This window comes from Tasmannia lanceolata, unplaced genomic scaffold (assembly GCF_043159265.1).
Source record: "Tasmannia lanceolata isolate RefF3 unplaced genomic scaffold, GAP_Taslan_0.1 ptg000012l, whole genome shotgun sequence".
NCBI classification, from domain to species: Eukaryota; Viridiplantae; Streptophyta; class Magnoliopsida; order Canellales; family Winteraceae; genus Tasmannia; species Tasmannia lanceolata.
The window spans coordinates 30061544-30086032 of record NW_027518689.1 but is presented as its reverse complement, the minus strand read 5'-3'; the positions used below and the strand labels follow the sequence as shown (position 1 = coordinate 30086032).

The 24489-nt window shown below is 39.8% G+C and overlaps 1 protein-coding gene across 3 annotated transcripts in view; it reads right to left on the bottom strand.

Annotated features, from left to right (window-relative positions):
* The window catches only part of LOC143887178 (MADS-box protein SOC1-like), a 114477-nt gene extending 90230 nt beyond the window's left edge, over positions 1-24247 (bottom strand). For 2 of the 3 annotated variants that reach the window (XM_077391279.1, XM_077391281.1), the window contains exons 1-2: positions 24090-24245; positions 23777-23960 (exon numbers count right to left, since the gene is read on the bottom strand). In XM_077391279.1, the coding sequence (XP_077247394.1) occupies positions 23777-23958 (182 nt within the window). In that variant the 5' untranslated portion in view covers positions 23959-23960; positions 24090-24245. Of the gene's footprint in view, positions 1-23776; positions 23964-24089 lie in introns of all 3 variants that reach the window. The other variant, XM_077391280.1, reaches the window with a different exon arrangement.
* Positions 24248-24489: the final 242 nt, after the last annotated feature.

The window sequence follows — 24489 nt, the reverse complement described above, 5'->3', positions numbered from 1 at the left end:
TGTCGTGGTGGTTTACTTGAGGATGATTGGCTACATGTGTTATAGACTTATAGCCTCTCCTTGGTTGTTTTATCTTGGGGATGCTGTGGTGGTTATAGTTGGTGGTGATCTTCTTACGTTTGTTGGCTAAGGAGATGTTACTTTGTGGTGGTTGTTGTTAGTGCTACCGTGGTTTTGTAGTAGGTTGTTGAGTCCCTTGTGGAATTTTCTGTTTTATTTTTCAGTGGTGATTGTGGTATTCTTGGTGGTTGTTCATGGAGTCTGTGGAGCCATCTGCTCTGCAACTTTCTACCCTCAAGGTTGTTGAGGGCCGTTCTTCGTCTTCTCCTGCTCAGTCTAGCTATTCCTATGTTGAGCCTCCTCTTCAGATGACTTCAATAAAACTGGATGGCACAAATTATCTCCCGTGGAAGATGGCAGTTTATACTTATCTACTTTGCCGTAGGAAAATCAGTTTTCTTGAGTGCTCTCCTCCTCGTAACACATAATGCTGTGGTTCGCTCCTTTCTATGGGGCTGTATGGATTCCCATATCGCTACATCCATGATGTATCTACAATCCTCGAAGGAAATCTGGGAGCATGTGGCTACGACGTATTCAGGGGTGGATAATTTGACTCGTATCTGTGAACGTTTTTCATATTGGTTTAGTCTTGAACGAGGAGATAAATCTGTAAGATCCCACTACAGTGATTATCTTGCCCTATGTCAGGAGCTTGACTTGTTGTTGCCCTTTACTGTTGATCCTGTGGTTCTCAAAAAGCGTCAGGAAGAGATGCAGGTGGTTCATTTTCTTGATTCTTTGGGCCCAAACTATCTCCAGATCCTCAGCAGATTGTTAGTTCCGGTTCGCTTCCCACACTCGCAAAGGCCTTCTCCCGTGTCTAACGTATGCGAGTACCTCATTCTAGTGAACCTCTTGTTGATGGATCTGCTCATGTCTCATATGGTGGGGGTGATCGTGGACATGGTGGTGGTGGTCACTTTGGACGCGGCCGTGATGGTGGTTGGCGTTGTCGTGGCCATGGCCGTGGTGGTGGTTGTGAGTCATGGGGAGGCTGCGATGGTGGTGGACAAGGCCGTGCACTGTCGTTTGGATGGTCATACTGTTGACTATTGCTACGACTTACATCCTGAGCTTCGTCCACACAGGCCTGCAAATGCTTCTGCTGCTGCTTCTGATGGTATTTCTTCTTCTTTAGCTCCATCTACATTTGAGTCCCTGACTATCCCTCGTGCCGAATATGAGGTGCTTCTCCGTATTAGGGACAAGGGAAAAGAGCCAGCTGCTACGTTTGCACATAAAGGTAGTCCCTTCTGTTTTCTCTGGTACTTCTTCTGGGACATGGCTCATTGATTAAGGAGCATCCCACCATAGGACCGGTAACCCTACAATTCTTTCCTCTTTCCAGTCATTCCTTCTATGGGACCTCGTACTGTTACACTGGCAGATGGAACTACATCCCCTATTTCTGGCATGGGTGTAGTCTCCATCTCGACGGGACTTCAATTGTCTTCTGTTCTTTATGTTCTATCCTTTCCTGTTAACTTATTATGTGTTCACCAATTAACGAAATCTCTGGACTGTATTGTTTTCTGTTTTTTCTTCCTATTGTAATTTTCAGGACATGAAGACTTGGATGAGGATTGGAGTGGGCCGTGAGATTGATGGTCTTTGTTACCTTGGCCAGGCCTGTGCTAGTGTAGCTCTTTGTTCCTCTGTGGATGCCTATCAATGGCATTGTCATTTGGGACATCCACCAGCAAATATGCTTAGGAAGTCTTCTTTTATTTCGGATCACGTTCCGTCTTTTCATTGCGAGTCGTGTGAGTTAGGAAAACACCATCGTGTGTCCTTCCCTTCTCAAGTTAGTAGTAGAGTGTCTCGTCCATTTGAACTTATTCATTCTGATGTTTGGGGTCCAACAAGAACTACTTCATTAAATGGATATCGATATTTTATCATTTTCGTTGATGATTATTCGAGGGCCACATAGTTGTTTTTACTTAAAGATAGATCTCAAGTGTTTAATGCATTTCGTCATTTTTATTTTAAGGTATCCAACCAGTCTTAATGTTCTATTAATTGCTTACGTACTGATAATGCTAAGGAATATTTCTCTGTATCTAATGGTTTTCATGACTTTCTATCCTCTCATGGTATTATTCATCAGTCATTCTGTGCACACACTTCACAACAGAATGGTGTGGCTGAAAGAAAAATTCGGTATTTGCTGGATATGACTCGTACTCTTATGTTTCAGATGAAAGTTCCCAAAGTTCATTGGGGCGATGCTGCTCTCACAGCATGCTTCCTCTGTAACCGTCTTCCTTCTTCAGTTTTATCTGGGAAAATACCCTTTTCGGTTTTGTATCGTCTAGGTGATCCATTTCCATTAGTACCATGTGTCTTTGGTTGTACATGATTTATCCATCACCTGTCTCCAGGGCTTGACAAGTTGGACCCTAGGGTGGGTTACTAGCGTACCCAAAAAGGTTATAAATGTTATAGTCCTCGTCTTAGGAAGACATATGTCCCTGCAGATGTTATGTTCTTTGAGGACCAGCCTTACTTCTCTACATCTGGTTCCCAGCTTCATGTTGATATCCCCAGCGTGGATGCCCCTACCATGATGGGTCAACCTGTGCTAGCGCCTATCATGATGGATCCTGCTACACCAGCCCCTCTGGCTGCCATTGAACCTCAAAATGATACCACTGTGACTTCTAAGGATTCTGAACTGAAGACTTATACTCAGGGACCTCGCCAGGTTGTTCATTCTATCACTAAAGATGCATCATCTTCGCCTACTGATCCTCTTCCACAGTTGGATTGTCCGCCCTCAAGTATTTGTCCTACACCTCATGATTCACCTCTTGCCTCTCGTACTAGATCTCATATTGTTGCTCATCCTATATCGAATTTTCTCTCTTATGACCATCTCTTACCTTCCTTTCGGTCCTTTGTGTCTAGCATGTCTTCGATTACTTTGCCTAAGTCTGTTGCAGATGCCCTACATCATCAGGGATGGCGAGCTGCTATGGATGCTGAGATGGGTTCTCTTCACTCAAATAAAACGTGGCGATTGGTTCCCTTCCCTTCTGGTGCTCAACCAGTTGGTTGTCGTTGGGTGTTTGCCATTAAGTACCTTCCAGATGGGTCTGTTGAGCGTTTCAAAGCTTGCCTTGTTGCTAAGGGGTACACTCAAACATTTGGTGTTGATTATCAGGAGACGTTCTCGTCGATGGTTAAGATTCCATCGGTTCGTGTGTTGATCTCATTGGCTGTTAATCGTGGTTGGCCTCTCTATCAATTGGATGTCAAGAATGCCTTTCTTCACGGTGATCTGTTTGAGGAAATGTATATGGAGCAACCTCCGGATATGTTGCTCAGGGGGAGATGTGCTCATCATTATGCCGTCTTCAGAAGGCAATTAATGGACTCAAACAATCACCTAGGGCTTGGTTTGGACGATTTAGTGCTGCGGTTTTGCGTTTTGGGTTGAAGCAATGTGCTGTTGATCATTCTGTGTTTAATCACAAATTTAGTTCTGGATATATTCTCCTCATTGTATATGTTGATGATATTGTAATTACAGGAGATGAGAAGTCTGGCATACATAATCTTAAGTCTCTTCTCCAAGGAGAATTCTCTACGAAAGATCTGGGTCAACTCAGATATTTCCTTGGTATTGAGGTTGCTAACTCTCGTCATGGTCTCTCCTTGTCTCAAAGGAAATATGTGTTGGACATCTTAGAGGAGACAGGCTCAATGGTGGGAAAACCTGCTGCTATTCCTATGGATCCAAATATTAAACTTCTTCCTGATCGGGGAGAGTTACTGGATGATTCTTGTCGATATAGAAGATTGGTTGGGAAACTAATCTCTTTGACTGTCACCCGTCCAGACATATCATTTGCAGTTGGTATGGTTAGTCGCTTTATGAGTGCTCCATGTACTTCCCATTGGACGGCTGTCATCGAGATCATCAAATATTTAAAAGGCACACCAGGTAAAGGTCTATGCTTCAGAAAACATGGGCATGAAAAGGTAGAAGGATTCAGGGATGTAGATTAGGCAAGATCTCTCACTAACAGGAGATCAACGACAGGGTATTGCACGTTTGTCGGAGGTAATTTGGTGTCATGGAGAAGTAAAGAGCAAGATGTCGTGTCTAAGTCAAGTGCAGAGGCCGAGTATAGAGCTATGTCATATACCAGTGGGGAGCTCATATGGCTTCGCTCATTCTTGTCAGTAATTGGGTTCACATCGACATCTCCAGCACAGTTGTATTGTGACAATAGAGCAACAATCCATATTGCAATGAATCTAGTATTCCATGAGCGAACCAAGCATAGTGAAGTTGATTGTCACTTCGTTCGTCATCGGATTCAGAATGGTGAGATTTGCACAGTGTTTACTCGATCTGCAGATTAACTTGCAGATATGTTTACCGAACCATTAGGATGTGCAAAATTGAAAGATTCTTGTAACAAGGTTGGAATGTATGATATATACATTCCAGCTTGAGGGGGAGTGGTAAATGTAATATACCCATAGAGGGGTATACTTGTCCAAAGATATTATATATATATATATATATATATATATATATATATATATATATATATTGGTTCGTATGAGAGAGATTGCGTAGCGCAACTCTCAACCATACGACCAGTTCTCCCCTCCATCGCGTCTCTCTCTCTCTCTCTCTCTCTCTCTCTCTCTCTTTCATCTATCTCTCACACCATCATGTAGCTCTCTAACAGTTGGAGGTTTCGAATTCGAAGCACAGGGCGTATTCTAGTAAGAGTTCATATGGACCGACTAAGATTAGACCAATGCTGCTCCCACTTGCGTTGGCCGAACTATCAACGAATAGCATCCAGGGGAAGGCTTCTTATTTGTTATCAGTGGGACAATGTTGCCCCCTGGAGTCTTCGGCCGGTATTGTACTTTCCACAATGAAGTCAGCCAGAACGTGTGACTTTATCGTTGGACATGGCTTGAAGTGTGGATCAAATTCGCCTAACCCAATTGACCAGTTAATTAGCCACCCGAAAGTGTCTGGCTTCTGGAGAATCTTCTGAAGCAGTTGGCCGGTCGGGACAATAATGGAGTCAGCCTAGAACTAAGGGCGGAGTTTTCGAGCAGCGATGACTACGACGAATGCGAGCTTCTTTTTCTTCTAATAACTTTTTTTCAGGATTTTGGAGGACCCTAACATAGTACATTGATTGTTCATTTCTTCCCTCTTGGTGAACTAGTACGACGCTTAAAACAACCAAACTTATGGCAAGGTATAAGAAGAAATCTTCTTCTAGTTCCGGCTTTGTAAGCAAAAGTGGTGAACTGAGGTAACTTTTGAGTTGATCAAAGGAAATCTGGCATTCCTCAATCCATGCGAATTTCTTCACGTCCTAAGTATTTTAAAGAATGACAAGCATTTTTTTGCAGATTTGGACATAAATCTTTTTAGAATAGAGTTGGTCTAATCACAAACCCGCAACCCTTTCCTTGCTTCTCAAACCCGGGATCGTACACAAGAGAAACTCGAGAAAACCTGAAAGAAAACCCAAGAGGAACCCGAGAAGAAACCTAAGAAAAAAAACCTTTTCTTCCTTCTTCTCTCTCTTCTTCTCTCTCTTCTTCTCTCTCTCCCTTAGGCTCTGTTCACTTGTTTTCTCGGGAAAGGAAAAGAAAATGTTTCCCGGGAATCTAACGTGGCATTAGGAAAAGAAATCCAGGGAATTTGTGCAGGAAAAGGTTTTCCTGGACTGTTCACTTTCGCAGGAAAAGGTTTCCAGGGAAACTGCTTGCCCTTCTTTTTGCACTAGTTTTCCTGGGAAACGAAATCCGAGTGTTTTTGGTCGGAAATGAAATTCCTAAATGGGGGGAAAATGGGCTTTTCCATGTCATTTTTTGACTTATTGTAGAAATTCCACGTGTAATTCTATTTTCCCGGGAAGCAAGTGAACACCAGAATTCTGTCTTGTCAAGGAAAAAAGAGGTTGTTTTCCAGGGATTTGCTTTCTCGGGAACGCAAGTGAACAGAGCCTTAGGGTAGCCCTCACACCCAAAGCTTCTCGCTCCTCCTCTCTTGCTGTAGCCTAAGAGAGAAAAAACTCTTTTTTCTATACTAGGGTTTTGCAAAAAACCCAAAAGGCAACTTCTATTTCTTTGCCTTTGCCTTCCCACCCAAGTAACGCACTATGGGTGGGAAATAAGGCAACTTTCCCAACAATCTCCACCTTGGCTTATTTCCCAGCCACCTGAAGATTTTTTGTTTATGTCGCCACTAGTCCGCTATTGCGCAAACCACCATTGGCCTTCCAAAGTACCAGCTACACACCCTTGAATCACCTTGGTTCTGACTTCTCCCGATTCGATCAACACGGCCAATCCACGTGTGTAGCTGCCAACCTGTTGACTCACCCAGTCAACCTTGGATAGGGATCTCGATCCATCCTCCCTAACACAGGTACTGTCACCTTCTCACTATCGTCTGCAACCTGAAAACCTGTCTCTGCACCAACTGCGAAAGAGACCCTACGTGTGCGCACACCATTACCCCTATGTGTGCGCACACCATTACCCCGTTTCCAATTAGCCATTGAGATCATAGGAACACTACTCATCGTGTCCCCGACCAAACTATATAATTCGCCACACTTCTCTCCTTTCATCAGAACCATACAGCCGCGTGTGATTTTCATAGCTCCACCTACAGCTGAAAACCTGCAGCCCCTGGAGTCCAATTGGCCAAGAGATACTAAATTCTTCCGTATCTTTGGGACATACGCCATACCACCCAAAGTACGAACCACTCCATCAAATATTTTGATCTTCACCGTTCCAAGTCCTGTGACGTCACAAGTAGACCCGTCACCCAAGGTCACTACACTCGCCCTTGTCTCCTGGAACATATCAAAATATTCCCTCCCGGAACACACATGAACAGAGCACCCTCAATCTAAAATCCATCATCATGAGGAGAAGTGTGATTACCTGTGGAGACTGTGAGAACGTCTCTAGACTCTTCACCATGTTCATTCGTTACCGCCACCACAGCATTTGTAGTACCATTGTCCGCCTGGTCAGCTCGCTTCAGACAATCCCGTTTGATATGACTATATCCCTTGCAACGGTAACACTGCACGCCCTTTCGGCCAACCCTGGATTTTGACCTGCCTTTTCCTGATCCCCTATCAGACGACCTTCCTCTTTGATTCCCACCATGAACAACCAACCCGTGCTCTTCACTTCCACCAAGTACATGTTTATTTCGCATCTCATTTGATAAGAGCGACGCCGTGACTTCCTCTAACTTTGTTGTATCATTACCATACAATAAAGTTGTCACCAGGTTGTCATACGAATCAGGAAGAGAAGTAAGAAGCAAAAGGGCGTTGTCTTCTTCCTTCAACTTTTCGTCAACCATGTGGAGTTGATCCACAAGCCCGTTGAACACCATAATGTGTTCCAGAAGATCCTCGCCTTCCTTCATCTTCAGCCCGTACAATTGCCGCTTCAAATTCAACCGGTTGGCCAAGCTTTTTGACATATAAAGCTTTTCCAACTTCTCCCATAATTTGGGCGCATCTTCATCTTCCATAACGTTAAACATAATGCTATCTGCTAGACATAGTCGAATTGTGCTGACCGCCTTCGACTCAATGTCTTCTGACCCGGCACCTGTCATTTTCTCCAGCTTCCTATCATTTCCCTTCAACACCTTAGCTAAGCCTTGTTGAACTAGGATGTCCTCCACCCTCATCTGTCATAGGGTGAAACTGCCCTTTCCATCAAATATGTAGATGGTCAACTGGGTAGAACTCGATTTTACCGCTATCTCAGATTACTTCGCACTTCTCAGTGTAGCACTCCACCTTGAACAAGAATCTTCTTGGACAATCTTTCCACCCCAAAAAATTGCTCTAACCGTGATCCAACCACAACACCCACCATCACTCCATCCGGCTTCGACGATCACTCCAACCACGGCTCTGATACCACTTGTTGAGAAAATCCGTCAGGCAAATCCAATCCGATCGTGCACAAATTAAACGGAAGAAAAATAAACAAATAAGCCACAAGATGAACACCAAGATTTTACGTGGTTCGGCCAGCCTACTCCATTGGCAAGAAACACCATCTTCCACTATGAGAAAAACAAAATACAAGATTACAATGGATTAATCACAAATCCACAAACCCGCAACCCTTTCCTTGCTTCTCAAACCCAAGATCGTACACATGAGAAATCCGAGCAAAACCCAAGAGGAACCCGAGAAGAAACCCAAGAAAAAACCATTTTCTTCCTTTTTCTCTCTCTTTTTCTCTCTCTCCCTTAGGGTAGCCCTCACACCGCAAGCCTCTCGCTCGTCCTCTCTTGCTGTAGCCAGAGAGAGAAAACTCTTTTCTCTATACTAGGGTTTTGCAAAAAACCCAAAAGGCAACTTCTATTTCTTTGCCTTTGCCTTCCCACCCAAGTAACCCACGATGGTTGGGAAATAAGGCAACTTTCCCAACACATTGAGAAGGCCGCCCTTGGATTATGGGTCCAAATAATTTTAAATGCACTGGTCGTTCTTCTAATAAGATTTTACTAAATACAAAAAGTTGAAATAATAGAATGACTATAAATTCAACTCAAATGATCGCATATAAAATGAAGGCGATTGGAGTTAAAAATAAGTAAAAGATGGAGAAAAGTCAATACAAATGACTTATTCATGGTCGAATTTATACGCCAAATTGGAGATCCCATGTTAGTGGGCATTAATACACTACATCAGCATTAAAGCGAATCATACATGATTTTCTACTTTTAGTGGTCGCAATACCCAATTTTATTCAAGAAGGCTGGTACAAGAAAGACAATAAGAAAATGTCAACAAAGATCATTCTCTAATTTAATACAAATGCAGGTGAATTTTGAACTTCCAAAGAACATGTTTTATACGGTGTTCCCGCTTATTATCTTGGTAGTAGACCCCAACTTGTTTGAAGGCCCAAAACATTCATTTGGGCCCTTAACGTACAAAAGTTTTGCCCCAAAAATCATCTCCATAAGGATGACCCTAGGAGAGGATCACACCCTTATGGAGATAATTTTTGGAGCACAACCGATTTACGTTGGGGAGATCCAAATGAATGGTTACAATCTTAGAACAGGGTGTGACATTACCAATTACTCCAAAAGTTTAAGCGGTTGGAGATGGCATTATTTAATCTTTTATACTTTAGCGATCCCTCTCGCGTGTGGCCTCTATTTTTAGGGTTTGCCTACACATGGCACATTTGGGCCCTCTTTTGGGTTGGCCATTACATGTGGACTTTAATATCAAGGATATTTGAACTCACGACCTTTGGTCTAATACCATGTGAAATAAATGTTCAATTACTTCAAAAGCTAAAGCTATTAAAGTTGGTGATATTTATTCATTTATACTTCAACACTCCCCCTCACATGTGGCCCCTCTGTTTTGGGTGACCATAAACTTGGAATTTTAATATCAAGGAGTTGTTGGGTTTTTGAACCCAGGACCTGCATGGAGGGCATAGCTCTGACACCGTGTGAAACTACCAATTATACCAAAAGCTTAAGCTGTTGGAGATGGCGTTATTTAATCTTTTATACTTTAACTAACGGCTCAAGCTTTTGGAGTAATTGGTCATTTGACATGGTATCAAAGCACAGGTCCTGGTTTCAAAACACCTTGATACTAAAAATCCACATGTAATGGCCAACCCGAAAGAGGGCCCACGTGTGCCACGTGTAGGCCAATCCTAAACATTTTGAAAAAATATGGGCGAACATTATATAAAAACTCCCATAGAATTTAAGGTGTCCTCGTGTAGTTGCCCCTTATTATCCAAAAAAAAAAAAGAATATATCGGGGCCCATTTGTTCAAATATCAAAACCATTCAATTGTTCGGTCCCAATGTAAGTAGTGCCTCGAAAAGCATAACCATAGGATGATCCTAACCCTTTGATATGTGATTTTCTACATGGTGATGTCCCTCTACCGATAGAATGTTTAGGATCATCCTACAGAGATTATTATCGGGGCACAGCTTATTTACACTGGTACCCACTAACGAATTTATTTTGATCCTTCAATAACGTGAGCACTCTGCGCCTAAAATCATCTTTATAGGATGATCTTAACCCCTCCGATCTCAGGAATATCATCATATATGGACCCTATAGAGCGGAGTGTTAGGATCATCCTATGTGATGATTTTTAGAGCACAAACTATTTACGTTGATGCCGAACAAACTGAATGGTTTGAATCTTCAAACAATGGGCACTATCATTCTCTTTAGAAAAAAATATATCCACCAAATAGACACCATACATAAAGTCCATAAGCTTTCCACCTTGAGAGTGCCTTAATTTTTATCCTTCGAACTAGTCAGTTTTCTTGCATTCGTTTAGGAACTCGGGTTAGAGTTGGAAGTTAAGGTTGGGTTTTCTCCATGCTCAATCTTCTTTTGATGCATGTGACTACGCGAAGCGCAGTATGGCATAATCAGGAGCCTGAATTATGGAACTCGATTTCTCTCCCACTTGCATGGATGGTGATTTCTTGTTCACACTCAACAAAGATTTCCATATCAAGGGCGCATTAAAGAATAAATCCAACAGAGATGGTTGCATTAGTTTCGCCGAGTGGGCAAGGAATCGAAGGCAGAGGGAAGACATCAAGAATGAAAACTGTACATCTCATTTTATTTTTTTTGTTTTCTATACTTAAAATCTCTAGATCTATAGTTGGTGTTGAATATTGTTCACGTATAAATTATTAAATAACGACAACTCTAATAGCTTAAACTTTTGAAGTAATTTATCGTTTCATATGGTATCAGAGATATTGCATCACGATTCACAACAGTTCCTGGGTTCAAAACCTAACAACTCCATGATATTAAGTGTACGGCCAACCCAAAAGTGGGGCCACGTGTGAGGGTAGTGTTGAAGTATAAAGGATTAAATTACACAAACTCTAACAGCTTAAGCTTTTGTTGTAATTGCTATGGATTTTGCTATCGCTCGTATTTGCAGGGAAAGCAATATTGTTGCTGATAGGTTGGTAAATTATTCCTGCCACACAAGCATAAATCTAGTCTTTTGAGATTGGGTCTGCCTACCAAAGAACTCCAGAGGAAGAACTAAATGCGACCAACTGTGTATTCCTTGTATACATAATAAATAGTGTTAGTTTCTTTTTCGGGGAAGGGGGTTTATTGTCTTATTTTTCCTCTATTATGTGTTAGAGGCTAGGTTTTATGTCCCCGTGTATCTTATTCCTATTAATAAAATTTAAGGTGCCAACCTGGCTTCCTAGATAAATTTGGGTTTAAAACAATTGGTTACTAATCTATCCCGAAACATTTCGGCCAATTTTTGACACCATGAAGGTGGGATGCCAAGGAGTCCCTTGGTGTGGGGCACCGGGTTTCGGTTGGTGTGACTCCAGCCTTATTACTTCTTAATTCTCATCTTCACTAGTAAGGTATCATCCTTGACTCAAACCTTCCATTTTCTCATATCAGGTTCTACTACTTCTTGATGCAGGAGCATCTCGCCAGATCAAACTGTCCTGCGTCAATTGGTATCAGAGCTGAGCTCTGCGGGAGTTCTATCTACTGCGGATCCAGGAAGGTAATGTTTCTCTAATCTATGGAGCAATTGCAACTGGGTGAAATTCCTATCTTCTATGGTGATGGTGAGTGCAACTGTACTACTTGGATCAAGGCTATCGAGGCATGTTGCGAGCCATACGGACTGAGCTAGAAAGATTTGATTTGGTATGCCAAGGAGACTGTAGCCAATCGCGCCAAATCTCTATGGATACCAAGTCTCCTTGGCAACATTCTTGTGAGCATCAAAATCCACCAATGGAAGTTCTAAAGATCACCAATAGCAAATTGGCATGTCAAGTAGAAAATTTGACACGCCAATTAAATGAAGAACGGGTGTTGCGCCTCGGATGGAGCAAGCTTTGCAAGACCTTAAGTGTAAGTTCGAGGCCTTGAGGGAACGCTTCCAAGAGTCAAAGGGCTACGTAAACGAGCATATCTATCATGTGAAAGACAAAGATTGGTCCCCCTCGAAGATTGCCCCACCGTTGAGAATAGTGACGGGTTCTTTCTACCTGAAATATCCCGATTCGACGAGCACATCGAAAGCAAGCTTTCAAGTCGAATCAAGTTCCATCGCCCACCCAAAAGTGCTAGATTAATAGCAAGATGGAAGTATCTGATTCGCTGGAAAGGACTTCAGTTTGACGTCGGTGTGAGGAGTACTCCCACTGGAGCCTCCTAGATCTTTGCTGCCCAATTCATCAACAATACCGACATGAACTCGTGGTCGAGTTCTTTTCAAGAAGGAGAGTCTGATGCAGGAGCATCTCGCCATATCAACGGTCCTACATCACTTCTACACTTAAGTTTTCTCTCTAGTACTTGATTTTCTGCACCTATTGATTCTCTAACTCAACCAGTCTCATTTGAATAAACTTACCTCATGACTAGATAAACGGATCTAGATAAAAACTTGGCTTTTAGGGTCTATTACACCATATATTAAAATCCCATATTGATCTGATAGTTAGATATGGAACTATAATTAGATCAATTTTTGAGTAAATAAAAACCAGCAGTGTTCAAGAAGCACCCAAATTTTATCCTTCCATTATCCAAACAATTCAAAATTTCGGTATTGTGTTTAAATAAGGGTTTCCTACTAGATATCCATCTTTGAAGACATCTAATTCTCAGATCTTCTCCAATCTCCTCAGTCAATTGCTAATTTTAGCATATTTTCCAGTTTCAAAACTCATTTGATTTTCCTATTGAAACCCTTACCTTATATTTCATCTAGTCTATTTCTAATAATACAAACCTAGTTCCCAGCCTTCTATCGGATCATACTTTTTTTGATGTCGATATTTTACTGAGATGTCTTCAACTAGAAGTAGAATATCGTTGCAAGGGTTATCCAATTTGCAAAGAGATCACATTTTAATCAAAATTGCATATCAAATGGACAATATTGAGGAGCACTTCAACTCTTTAAAAGAGAGGCAATCAAAACTAAGATCCCAATCATCTAGGTGGATTTCATCGTAGGGGGAAGAGAGAATGAAATTCTACGACTTCTTGATCAACGGGTGGTCATTCAACAACCAGTTGTACACCACAATGTGACTCTGAGTTGGTATGGTTATTTCGACATAAGTAATGAGACTTACGAAAGATATGGAGTGATTCTCTCTGATCGTGTTGGTGATAAAGTTTGTGAAGAAGCTCGGATGATGCCAAGATATTTCCAAGTAGATTGAGTATAAAGACACAACTCTAGCACTAGGAACGATGTTCAACAAGGTTTTGTTTCTACGCTAGTGACTAAAAAGGAATTAGTTGAAGAAATTCCAGAATTAGTGAGAGGAATTCTCTGATGTTCTCACTTCTACTAGAGGACCTACTATATGGTTTACCACCAATGAGAGATATGCTATATAACCACATGTCCATTCTTTAGCACTGTTTTAGAGGAGATCCTGACAGGGCAGCAAACAAAGTTGATGATTGTTCTTCGACACTTCAAAATTCGAGGACGAGTTTTTCTAAATCATGGAAACTAATGTCGATGAAAATTAGTAAGAACATGCTCTCTTCGGAAGATACAAATTCGAGGATTGATTCTCTCCAACCCGAGGAGTCTGATACAACTTCTCTTAACATAGAAAGTCTTATTCTAAAACAGCAAGCGGAAAAGATTCTTAGGAAACCTTACTATGTGAAAGATTACCTCTTATAATCATGGTTTCAAATTTCAGTTTCGGAATGAGTTTCGATCCTCACAGGAATTTTGAAATTTCGGACGAAATCTAACAAAGTCAAATAAAGTAATATTTTATCTCGTACAAAATTTCGGCCGAGATTTTGGTAATTTCGGCTGAAATTGTCACGGCCCGACCCCAGTGTGTAGATATTGTCCAGTTCTGGGTCATCTACCCTCCCCGGTTTTGTTTTCCAGCAGCAATAACCGTGCCCGACCCACTCTGCGGGGCCTGCCCCTTGGAGATTCTGAAAACTCGTCTACATAGAGAGAGGAGAAATCCACATATATAGCCCAGTAACTTTTCCTCCCTTTCCGATGTGGGATCTATCAATCCACCCCCTTAAGGCCCAGCGTCCTCGCTGGCACATCGTACTGGATGGGAGGTCCCGCTCTGATACTATTAATGTCACGCCCCGACCCCACTGTGTAGATATTGTCCGGTTCTAGGTCATGTACCCTCCCCGATTTTTTTATCCGGCAGCACTATGATCGTGCCCGACCCACTCCGTGGGGCCCACCCCTTGGAGATGCTAAACACGCGTCTACACGAGGAGAGGGGGAATCCACATATATAGCCCAAGAACTTTTCCTCCCTTTCAGATGTGGTATCTCACAGAAATTTCAAGAAAATATTAAAAAATAAATAAAATCCAGATTTTTTTGTTGATATTCCTAAAATTTCGGATTGAAATTTCGATCAAAATAAAGCAATGTTTTGGGTATTACGAATATCACTTTCGGTATCCACCAAAACCTAAAATTTAGGACTGAAATTTCGGATTTCGATCGAAATTTAAACCCATGCTTATAATTAGGTTAGGTTTTTTAGTGAAGAAAACTCTTGTTTAGAAACTCTAGAACATTTCTTGGGAAACCTACTTTTAGTAGGAGTCTATAATAGGTATCTTGCTATATGTTGTGGATTAGTTTTAGAATGTTGCTAGTATGGAAATTCTCATTATAAAAGATGTAAGGGACATTTGAAAGGGGACTAAGATTAATTTTATGAAATAATATAGAGAATGAAGAAACATGGATGTTTTCCTTTTATCTTCTTCTCCGATTTGCACTAGTAGGTGTAATTGTCATTCATCCTAAGTAAAACGCCCATGAACGTGTAGCTACGGTACATCAAGTATCAATTAGACAGTTCATTATATATAACTTTCCTTTCAAGTGTTTTCATTAATCCAATGCATGATGTGGTGTGATAGAACAACCTCTACACATAGCTAGCAAAATGTAACATGATGAAGAGCCCATGTGTAAAAGAGCATGACAACCCATAGCCAAGTCCGTTACTATTCATTCAATGCAGCAAGAATTCAATTGTAAGGCAATTTGAAATCATCATGCATAATACAAGGTAGGTACCAGATTTCATGCATTTATAGCAGAAGATACAAAAACACGATCGACCATAGCATGGCAGACTTTGTTTGTTAAACATAGGGATAACCTATACCATAATTACCATACTAATAAGTTTTTCTGAAAACTATTGTCATGATAGTACCAATCCACCTCAGTTCATTTTAGGGAGCAAAACCACTCAAGATCTATCATATCCCTTACAGAAAATCCTTCCTTGGTGCCTTCAAAGCTCCCAACAATCCGCCAGAGAGGAGTCTCTTTCCAATCTCTCAGAAATTGGAATCCAAATCCTATCAAACATAGATTTCTATCATTTAATTACACTCAAGGCTCTTAAACATGCAATTTGGATGCGGGGGAGTACGCTTGTGGAACTCAAACTGAGTTAAAAACAACCTCGGACTATTCCCCAGGCTCATGGGGTTGGTTGACCGACCTGAGAATTTTCAGAATTTTTTTCCAAACCAGAGTGAAACCCTCAGTCGATCGAACCGGTGCTCGGTCGACCGACCCGGTGATTTTGGGTTTTTCTCCAAATTGTGGGATTTTCCCTAATTTTCTACATCGAAGATCATAACTTCGTTGTCTCTTGTTGGAATTGAGCGAGGTTGGAGCCGTTGGAAAGCTTATGACGAAAAGATTCCAACGAGGCCGAGCAAGATCGTCGAAAACACACTGGACAATGGAACCAAAAAGGGAAATCTCACTTCCTTTACAAAATAACTGAGTACTTTTAAGATTAATGGATATCAACCCCAAATTTGTAATTATATCAAATCCTTTCCACAATCTAGGTTTTCCGGTAGTGAGACCCCCTTGGATGGCTCTCTTCCTCCCTCTAGGGCTTCCTCCATGTAGGCTAGGGTTTCTATAACTTGCAAAATACAAGATTTATAGAAAATTAGTATTTATACTGTGTTTACGTTTATGTTTTAACTTAAGCACTACTTGACTAATTTACCCCTCTACTTATGGGGTTTTGTCAACAAGGTTCGGATAGAAATAACCCGACACGTTTTACGATATTTCACCAATAGTGCAAAGGAAGCTGCCTTTCCCCTCAATTGAAGTGGTCGGAGAGTAGAAAAAGATAGAGTGGTCCCTCTCTCTATGACAACTTTTCATTAATTTGTCTTCCTTTTTTTTTGACTATTTTAGTCATTGGATTGAAATATACTAATTGCTAGGCAAATCCATAGTGGAATTTTAAAAACAAGACGATTCAAATATGGTATGAGATAATGTTGTTCAACTATTTTTTATATTATTCTACCATCTTGGATATTTTTCATTTATATCTTGAGATCTCCATGAACTTTAAATTTGTTGTGAATCTAAGATGCTTCATTTACTTTCATAGGGTGAGATTTTTATCTTAACATTTTCATACTTTAAGAAAATTTTATGTTGACGTGACAACATTAAAATTAAATTTTTTCATGCTGAGATATTTGCAACATACATACACCTTTAACTAAAGCATATTCATCACTTGCTTTTTGTGGGTAGGTTGTTTGTAAGTAGGAAATCTTTCTTGCTTTCTTCCACCAACTTCTTTCTACATACTTCATGTTATCACCATATTTTTTGCAATGATAGTATTGAGCTTGAGATAGAGTTTTTTCCTTCAATTTCATTAATAATAAACTCAAATTTCTAAGTCAAACTTCTAAATTTTTTTCGTCCTATCCTTTGATCTTGAATTTCTTCACCCTTTACTCTTAATTGATTCATAAGAATAATAACTCAATTGAAAAAATCTTCAACCATTTTTGAATCTTTCATCTTTAATAAATCAAGCTCACATATAAGTGTTTGTAATCTTACCTGCTTTACTTTGTCTTCCTCTTTTTTTGATATATAGTGTATCCCAAGCTTCTGATGCCAAAGTCGCTAATGAAATTTGTTCAAAGATGACTTTATTCACGGCTTGTGTAAATACCGAAAATACCCCCCTTTTAAATTTTCATCCCCCTCTTTTAAAGAGGGCCTTTTTGTCCGTTTGAAGTTGACTCAGAATAGGGCTTCCTAATAAAGCCTATAAATACATCTTATGAGAGATTAAGAAATCCTAAACCATCTTTGCAGCCCTAAGAGATCTTCGTGGAGAAAAAGAGGAAGAGCGCAATTCAAGAAAAGAGATCGCAAACCAAGGTAAGATTATTAATCTTTAATGGTCAATCGAATGAAAAGAACCCTAAACTGGGGATTTGATGTGAAAAGAGGTGTGATTAGAGCCTTGGTTTTAGTCTATAGCAAACTCCATAGTAGATCTTGGCTTCCTTAGGATTCATTTCGTGTTCAACCCCCCCTCAAAGAACTCAAGATCAATTTGTTTGTATCCATAGAAACCTTGTTATTTGATGATTTTCGAGCGTGGGATTGGATTAGATGGATTCCTCTCGTCGATACGAGTCTAACGGATCTAACCACGCGCGAATCGGATGTGAAACGAAGGAGTTATGGCCGTTTTAGTGCAAAAACGGTGAAAAATCGTGTTTCGGAGAAATCTGGGTTCGCGCTTGCGGCTTACGTCCAAAAAAATGACGGACGTCTGTGAGTACCAAGTTTGGCAACAGTAGATTCGCAGACATCCGGAATTCGCGGACGTCCGGATTTCTGGAATACTCGGACATCCGGCGCGACAATTTTTCCAAAACTTCAGAAATTCATAACTTATTCGTTTCTTATCTGTTTTCAACGTTCTTGTACTCTACGGATATGCTGAAAACGTCATCTTTCTGTTAAAAATAGTTTTAATAAGTTTTGGAAACTTCACAATGATGAAAATCTCAAAAATACTAAAAGAACCCTAGGATGGTTTACCGATTCGTTTCTGAAGAGACACCAAAGGGTGTCTTATGTCAATATGAGGACATATATGTCCAATAGGAGAGAAATTACTAATGAAACTCATGGAGATTATCCATATTCTTAATTGCAGGAAACTAAAGTGATTAAGAAAAATGAAAAGTTTTCGTCATTGAGGTACGTAATAACGTACTACTTTGGGTATTATAAACCCTTCATATTTGAATCAGTATTGACTTTGAAAAACCTGTATTGATGCCTTTGAACCTCAGAATTTACTTTAAGTCTAGCATGCCGTTTTGTTTCACCCACTGCTACTTTAGAACCTTTGAAACAATTGTATGAATATCTGTCTGGACTTTAGACTTTTGGAACCATCGTTTTGAATTTTGAATCTTTAGAACTATTTGAATATTTAGAGGTATCTAAACCTCTGAAATAACTGTTCTGAACTCTGAACCTTTGGAATAACTATTCTGACCTCTGAACCTCTGAAATAATTGTTCTGAACTCTGAACCTTTGAAATAACTGTTCTGACCTCTGAACCTTTGAAATAACTGTTCTGAACTCCGAACCTTTGGAATAACTGTTCTGACCTCTGAACCTCTGAAATAACTGTTCTGCACTCTGAACCTTTGAAATAACTGTTCTGAACTCCGAACCTTTGGAATAACTGTTCTGACCTCTGAACCTCTGAAATAACTGTTCTGCACTCTGAACCTTTGGAATAACTGTTCTGACCTCTTAACCTCCGAAATAATTGTTCTGAACTCTAAACCTTGGAATAACTGTTCTGACCTCTGAACCTCTGAAATAATTGTTCTGAACTCTGAACCTTTGGAATAACTGTTCTGAACCCTGAATCTTTGAAATAACCGTTATGAATATATGTTCTGAATTTTGAACCTTCGAAACTACTGTTTAGAACTTCGAATCATTGGAACCATTTGAATAATTAAAATTATCTGAACATGAACCCTTATACCTTCTGAACACTTCTATGAAGGCTTGGATGATTTCTTGACCCTGCCATATGGGGGTAAAACATTTGGCAACTCTGGACCTACCGTGGGGGTAGTACACTGGATCTTCTGGCCCGTCAGTAGGATAAAACGCTGGCCCTGTCGACTTGTATCTAATCTTGAGGAACTAGTTCTGACACCGTGGACTGTCGGTGGATAAGCAATAACATGTCTTCTGACACTGTAGATTGTCGGTGGATAAACAATAACATGTCTTTTGGCCATGCCGATGATTCTGAAGTGTATTTGAACTCTGAACACCATATGGATTTGACCATAGCATTTGAATTCTGAAAACCTTTGACTTTGATCAAAACTTAGACATTGAATTGCCTATTGCACTTTAATTCAGAACCATATTTGACATGCACACATATTTACCTTGTGCCTATTAATCAGCTGTGAACTCAGTCTTCTACTTTGACTCTAATATCCGAACCATATTAAACCTTGGCATGCTTAGACTGTACTAGAGTAGTATTTTATTATGTACTGAGCTTTTCAGCTGACTGTGGTTATAAAATATTTTCAGGTTTTGACCCTCGTGAGGTTACGGAGGAGCAGGACGCTTAGTTTTGGAATTTGGATTTTGACTCAGAGATTAGCTTAATTGTTTTCAGTTCATTAGGAAGTGAGTACGTTGAATAAGATGTAAAGACCATATTATTTATTTCCGCTTTGACTCTTTCGGGAGAGATGAGATTTGATTTGACTCTGATAGGTCCGCATTAATTGAACTTTGATATTTCAGTTATGAATTGCCAGGTTATTTTGTTAATGCTTTGTAGCCTTGTACATTTGTGGGATTCGTCTTGCAGGTGTACGGCGCTGTCATGTCTTACGCCCAGGGTGGGGTTTGGGGCGTGACAACTTGATAGATGAATAATAAGGCTTTCTTATCCTTACAATTGTCTTTTAACTCATTGAATTGTTGTGGAGTAAGATCCTCTTGATCATCCGATTCTTTAAAGCCGGTCTCAATAATATCCCATAGATCTTGAGATACATATAACACCTTCATTTGAATGATCGCTTAATTGTAATTTTTCCCGTTGAATCGAGGAAGTTGATGTGGCAACATATTGTTGGAAGACATGATTAACCTTCAACATTGCTCTGATGCCACTTAATTTATTGGAATGACACAAATTAGATGGATGGAGAAGATGAGATTCAAGAGAAGAAAATTGTTCTCTTAATGCCAAACACACAAAGAATGAAGTCCAAGTTTTTATACTAGTCAATAGAATTCAAATTTCACTAAAATGGCTTCTAAAATAAGATACAAGACCCAGAATATAGGCTACATTTCAAATTCGAGATTAACATTTCTTAACTATACTTAACTTACCTAAGCTACCACTAATACACTAACAAATGTAAAGCCTAAATAAAGTAAATGACTGTTAGTTCTTTCTCATACATTCATTAGCATAGTGACTATGTATATTGCAATAATGGTATTGGATATCATATTTATCATACCTCTAGTCAATATTTTGATCTCCTCTTCCTCTACCTCTATGACCTCGTCCTCTTCCTCTTGGTATCCAAGATGAATTTTCTCTTATATTAAAACTTGTATTTTTTTATACTCTTCCTCTATTCGAGCTTCAGCCTCTTCCTTCTTAGAGTGGAGCTTATTGAGCCTATTGATCCATTTGAATCTTTTGATTAAATCTTAATTTATGTGCCTGAAGTGTTCCCAGCAAACTCTTCCAAGTTAAAGTAAATAGATTTCTTAATTCCTCAATTGCAATAATAATATGATGATTGCGATTGGGCATTTACCCTTAACTCTTTACCTTTTTCCTCCATTATAAGATGCTTGCAAAGAGTCCCATGCTGGCTTAATAGTAGTAGAACCTATATTGTTTTCCGAAAATTCTTATATCTATGGCTTTCTTATCCTTTTTCCTACTTTCCTGTAAAGAATCCTTTTAAGCTAGGTAAAATGAATTAATGACTTATTCTGGTCGTACATGCGATAGTACATGAGTAGCTCCAGCAACCCAATCTTGGCTTTTAAAGAGAGGATTTGATTAGTTTCTCGCAAGTGCAGTGTATAATTTCCATAATTCAACAAACAATCAAAGCCAGCTCGCTAGGGATGGAGTTTACTAGGAGGGGTTACAGTTGTTCGACTTCCTTCCTCCTTGATCGTTTTATTTTGCTTTAGAGCCCCTTTCTTCTCCTATAGAGGAGGTTGGCGTTTCCCTATTTTGCATTGTTGTATTCTTCCTCTTGTATGTTGACCATCTCGGTCTCAGGTTTTCTGCTTTTTCTTTTAATAAAATTCTTGCTGCCATTCAAAAAATAATAATTTCCATAATTAAAAGAATGTTTAATCTGGAAATACAAACCCTTATGTCATTGTTTGTTGGTCATGTCAAATATCATGCCCATGGCCACACTTGTTGTCTCAATACTCAAACTACCTAAATGTATCTTTGCATCATTCAAACTCCTTCACAAAATTTGTCGCAAGCAAGATCATAGAGAAACACTTCAAATCCTCCATAGGTCTCATTAATGAGATTACAACAATCATACCAACTTGTCAAATAAATAAAACTCCATCCCTGATCAAAGCCATCAATCAAATAAATACGGAAAGAATCTCAATTTGTGCAAGTTTGAGGCTTTCAATTTTGCCCCTCATTTGAATTTTGTTTCCTTCCACATTCTCTCATGAAGCTCTAGTGGTGGTGTAGGCCCCAATTGACCTTGAAGTTGTCTAAAGTTAGAGTTGTGTCTCGTTGATCCAATCATTGCTTTGAGTGTTCTCGTTAATATCTTTTATGTCTGTGGGTCCTGTAGAATATTGTTCAAAATGCTAGAGTTGTGTCTTTATACTAAATCTACTTGAATATATCTTGGCATCATCCGAGCTTCTTCACAAACTTTATCACCAGCACAATCAGAGAGAAACACTTCATATCTTTATAGCTTTGAAAGAGTGGTAGAGTGAAACTATCATAGAGAACACCTCATTAATTAAGTTCTCACAATGGTAGAGTGAAACTATCATAATTAATAGAATATGTGATTGGGAAATACAGTCTTATATGTCTGTGGGTCTTGTTGAATATACTTACTAATGCTAGAGTTGTGTCTTTATACTCAATCTACTTGAATATATCTTGGCATCATCCGAGCTTCTTCACAAACTTTATCATCAGGATGATCAGAGAGAATCTTGATTGCTTTGAAGGAGTGCTCTCGTTGTCTGTGGGTCTTGTTGAACATCGTTCCTAGTGCTAGAAGTGTGACATCTACTTGGAAATATCTTGGCATCAACCGAGCTTCTTCACAAACTTTATCACCAGCACGATCGGAGAGAAACACTTCATATATTTATTGCTTTGAAGGAGTGTTCTCATTGTCCATGGGTCTTGAACTTTCAGCAACTAATAGATATCCTTCCTCCGAATATTCGTCGTTTATTGGTGGTGACTCCCAATCTATGATTTTTTGCTGTAAGTAGCAATAGAATGGTTTCAAGTCTCCTGTGACCTTCTCAACATTGAAACATAATTTCTAACGCTTGGATTCACCTTCGGTAGCCTTAGCTCTCATTGGTCATCGTAATGGATAATCATGTCATTGGCTCACGGCGTCTACGTCTGATTTGCCATCCCCTATTATGGAAGAAGCCTGAACCGATCGATCTCAAATGCTCCATGACTTTTTCCACCTGCCTCCCCAGTGTTACCATCCCCTATTACATTAATCAGTTGTGGATGGATAATCAGCTCAATATTCTAGCCTTGCACGTATGTGAATTTTACTTGAAATTGTACGGCGTGTTATGTGCCTGGCAATGGGCTTGCCTCGGGCATGACAAGTGGAAGTGACGCGATTTTTGAATCTCAAAATGGGTTACATGGCCTCCTCTGAACAGGTGGAATTGACGGGATTATCAAAACTTAAAAATGGCTTTCACCAAAGGAAGCTGGAAGACCACAAACCAGTCTTTTGATTATGAGTTCAGACTCTAATCTCATTCACACCGACTAATTTGAGATGAGATTGTTTAAAATTCCAACAATTATGGCTGTGAATAGTCTTGAAGTAGAGCTGCTGATGATCTTTTTGTGTTAATAAAAGGTCGAACTATCATTCTTGACATTGGTTTTAGTCAAGAAAACTGAACCTTGGGAAAAGTTCCCTAAAATGAGAAGATGGGAAGAAGTGTGCCTATATGACATGAAATGAAACCGATAAAAAAATCTAATTAAAGAAACCCATATGCGGGATAATATCTAAAATTTCAAACTCGCCAAGGAAAGAAGAGATATGAAACACTAAAAAAAAAACATGTTTGCTACGAGAGAAAACATGTTAGTACTACGAATGTCGAATGTCTGGAAATGGGCGGTGCTGATACGTTAGTACTACGAGAGAAAGAGAGAGAATAGTACGAGAGAAAGAGAGCGAGTCTCTTTTTTTCTTACTAGATTTGAAATTATTTATGGGTTTGCCTGGCATTCGGAAACTAAAGCTCCGATAGTACAGCGTTTGAAATAATGGCTTCGATTTAAAGTGATATACCATAGACGGAAAGAGTACAATTCAATTCAGACTCGAGAAAAGCGTAAGCTAATTAAAAAAGCACTAGGTACGAACGCCCATATGATCGATTAAATTAATAAAAACAAAAAAAGAACAATTCAATTTCGAGACATAGAGAGAGCAAATAACTTACTTGGAGTTGGCAAATTCATAAAGTTTCCCTCTAGCTGAGAAAACGATGAGCCCAACTTCGGCATCACAAAGAACAGATAGCTCAAATGCCTTCTTAAGCAACCCATTTCTACGCTTTGAGAAAGTCACTTGTCTACTCGTTGCGTTCTCAATCCTTTTCATCTGGGTTTTCCCCCTCACCATCTCTTCTACAAACAAAAGATCAGATCTGGTAAGAAAAGAAAAATCCCAGATTTCTAATCTAAATGATCTCACCAGTTCTATAAGACCACAATCCAAAAAAAAAGCTGGCAAGTGGCAAGAACAGAACAAACCCTTTTTCTGATTCTTATCTCTTTCTTTCTCCTACATCAGAAAATGGAAACAAAATAGATAGTTATATAAACGTTGTGCCTTTTCTTTCCTCCTTCGGTATACGAAAGCCCTAAATAATACCTCCACCGTGGCTTCCTTTTAATGGCATAGAAAATTATGTATTTTTAAAGATAATTTTTCAGACCCCCCCCCATCACCAAAACCCGCTCTCTACCATCCATCTATCTTAGAGTGGGGACGCACATAATCACGAGAAAGTTAAAAGATCTCACCATCTTCCGTACCATTCCGTACACGATCGGCCTATGAGAAGTTGACACGTAAAATGGGCAGTGCGCCATCGCAATCTTCGCCTTCCCATAAAGGACAGACCGCGTCACGTGCCTTTTCCTTGTGAGG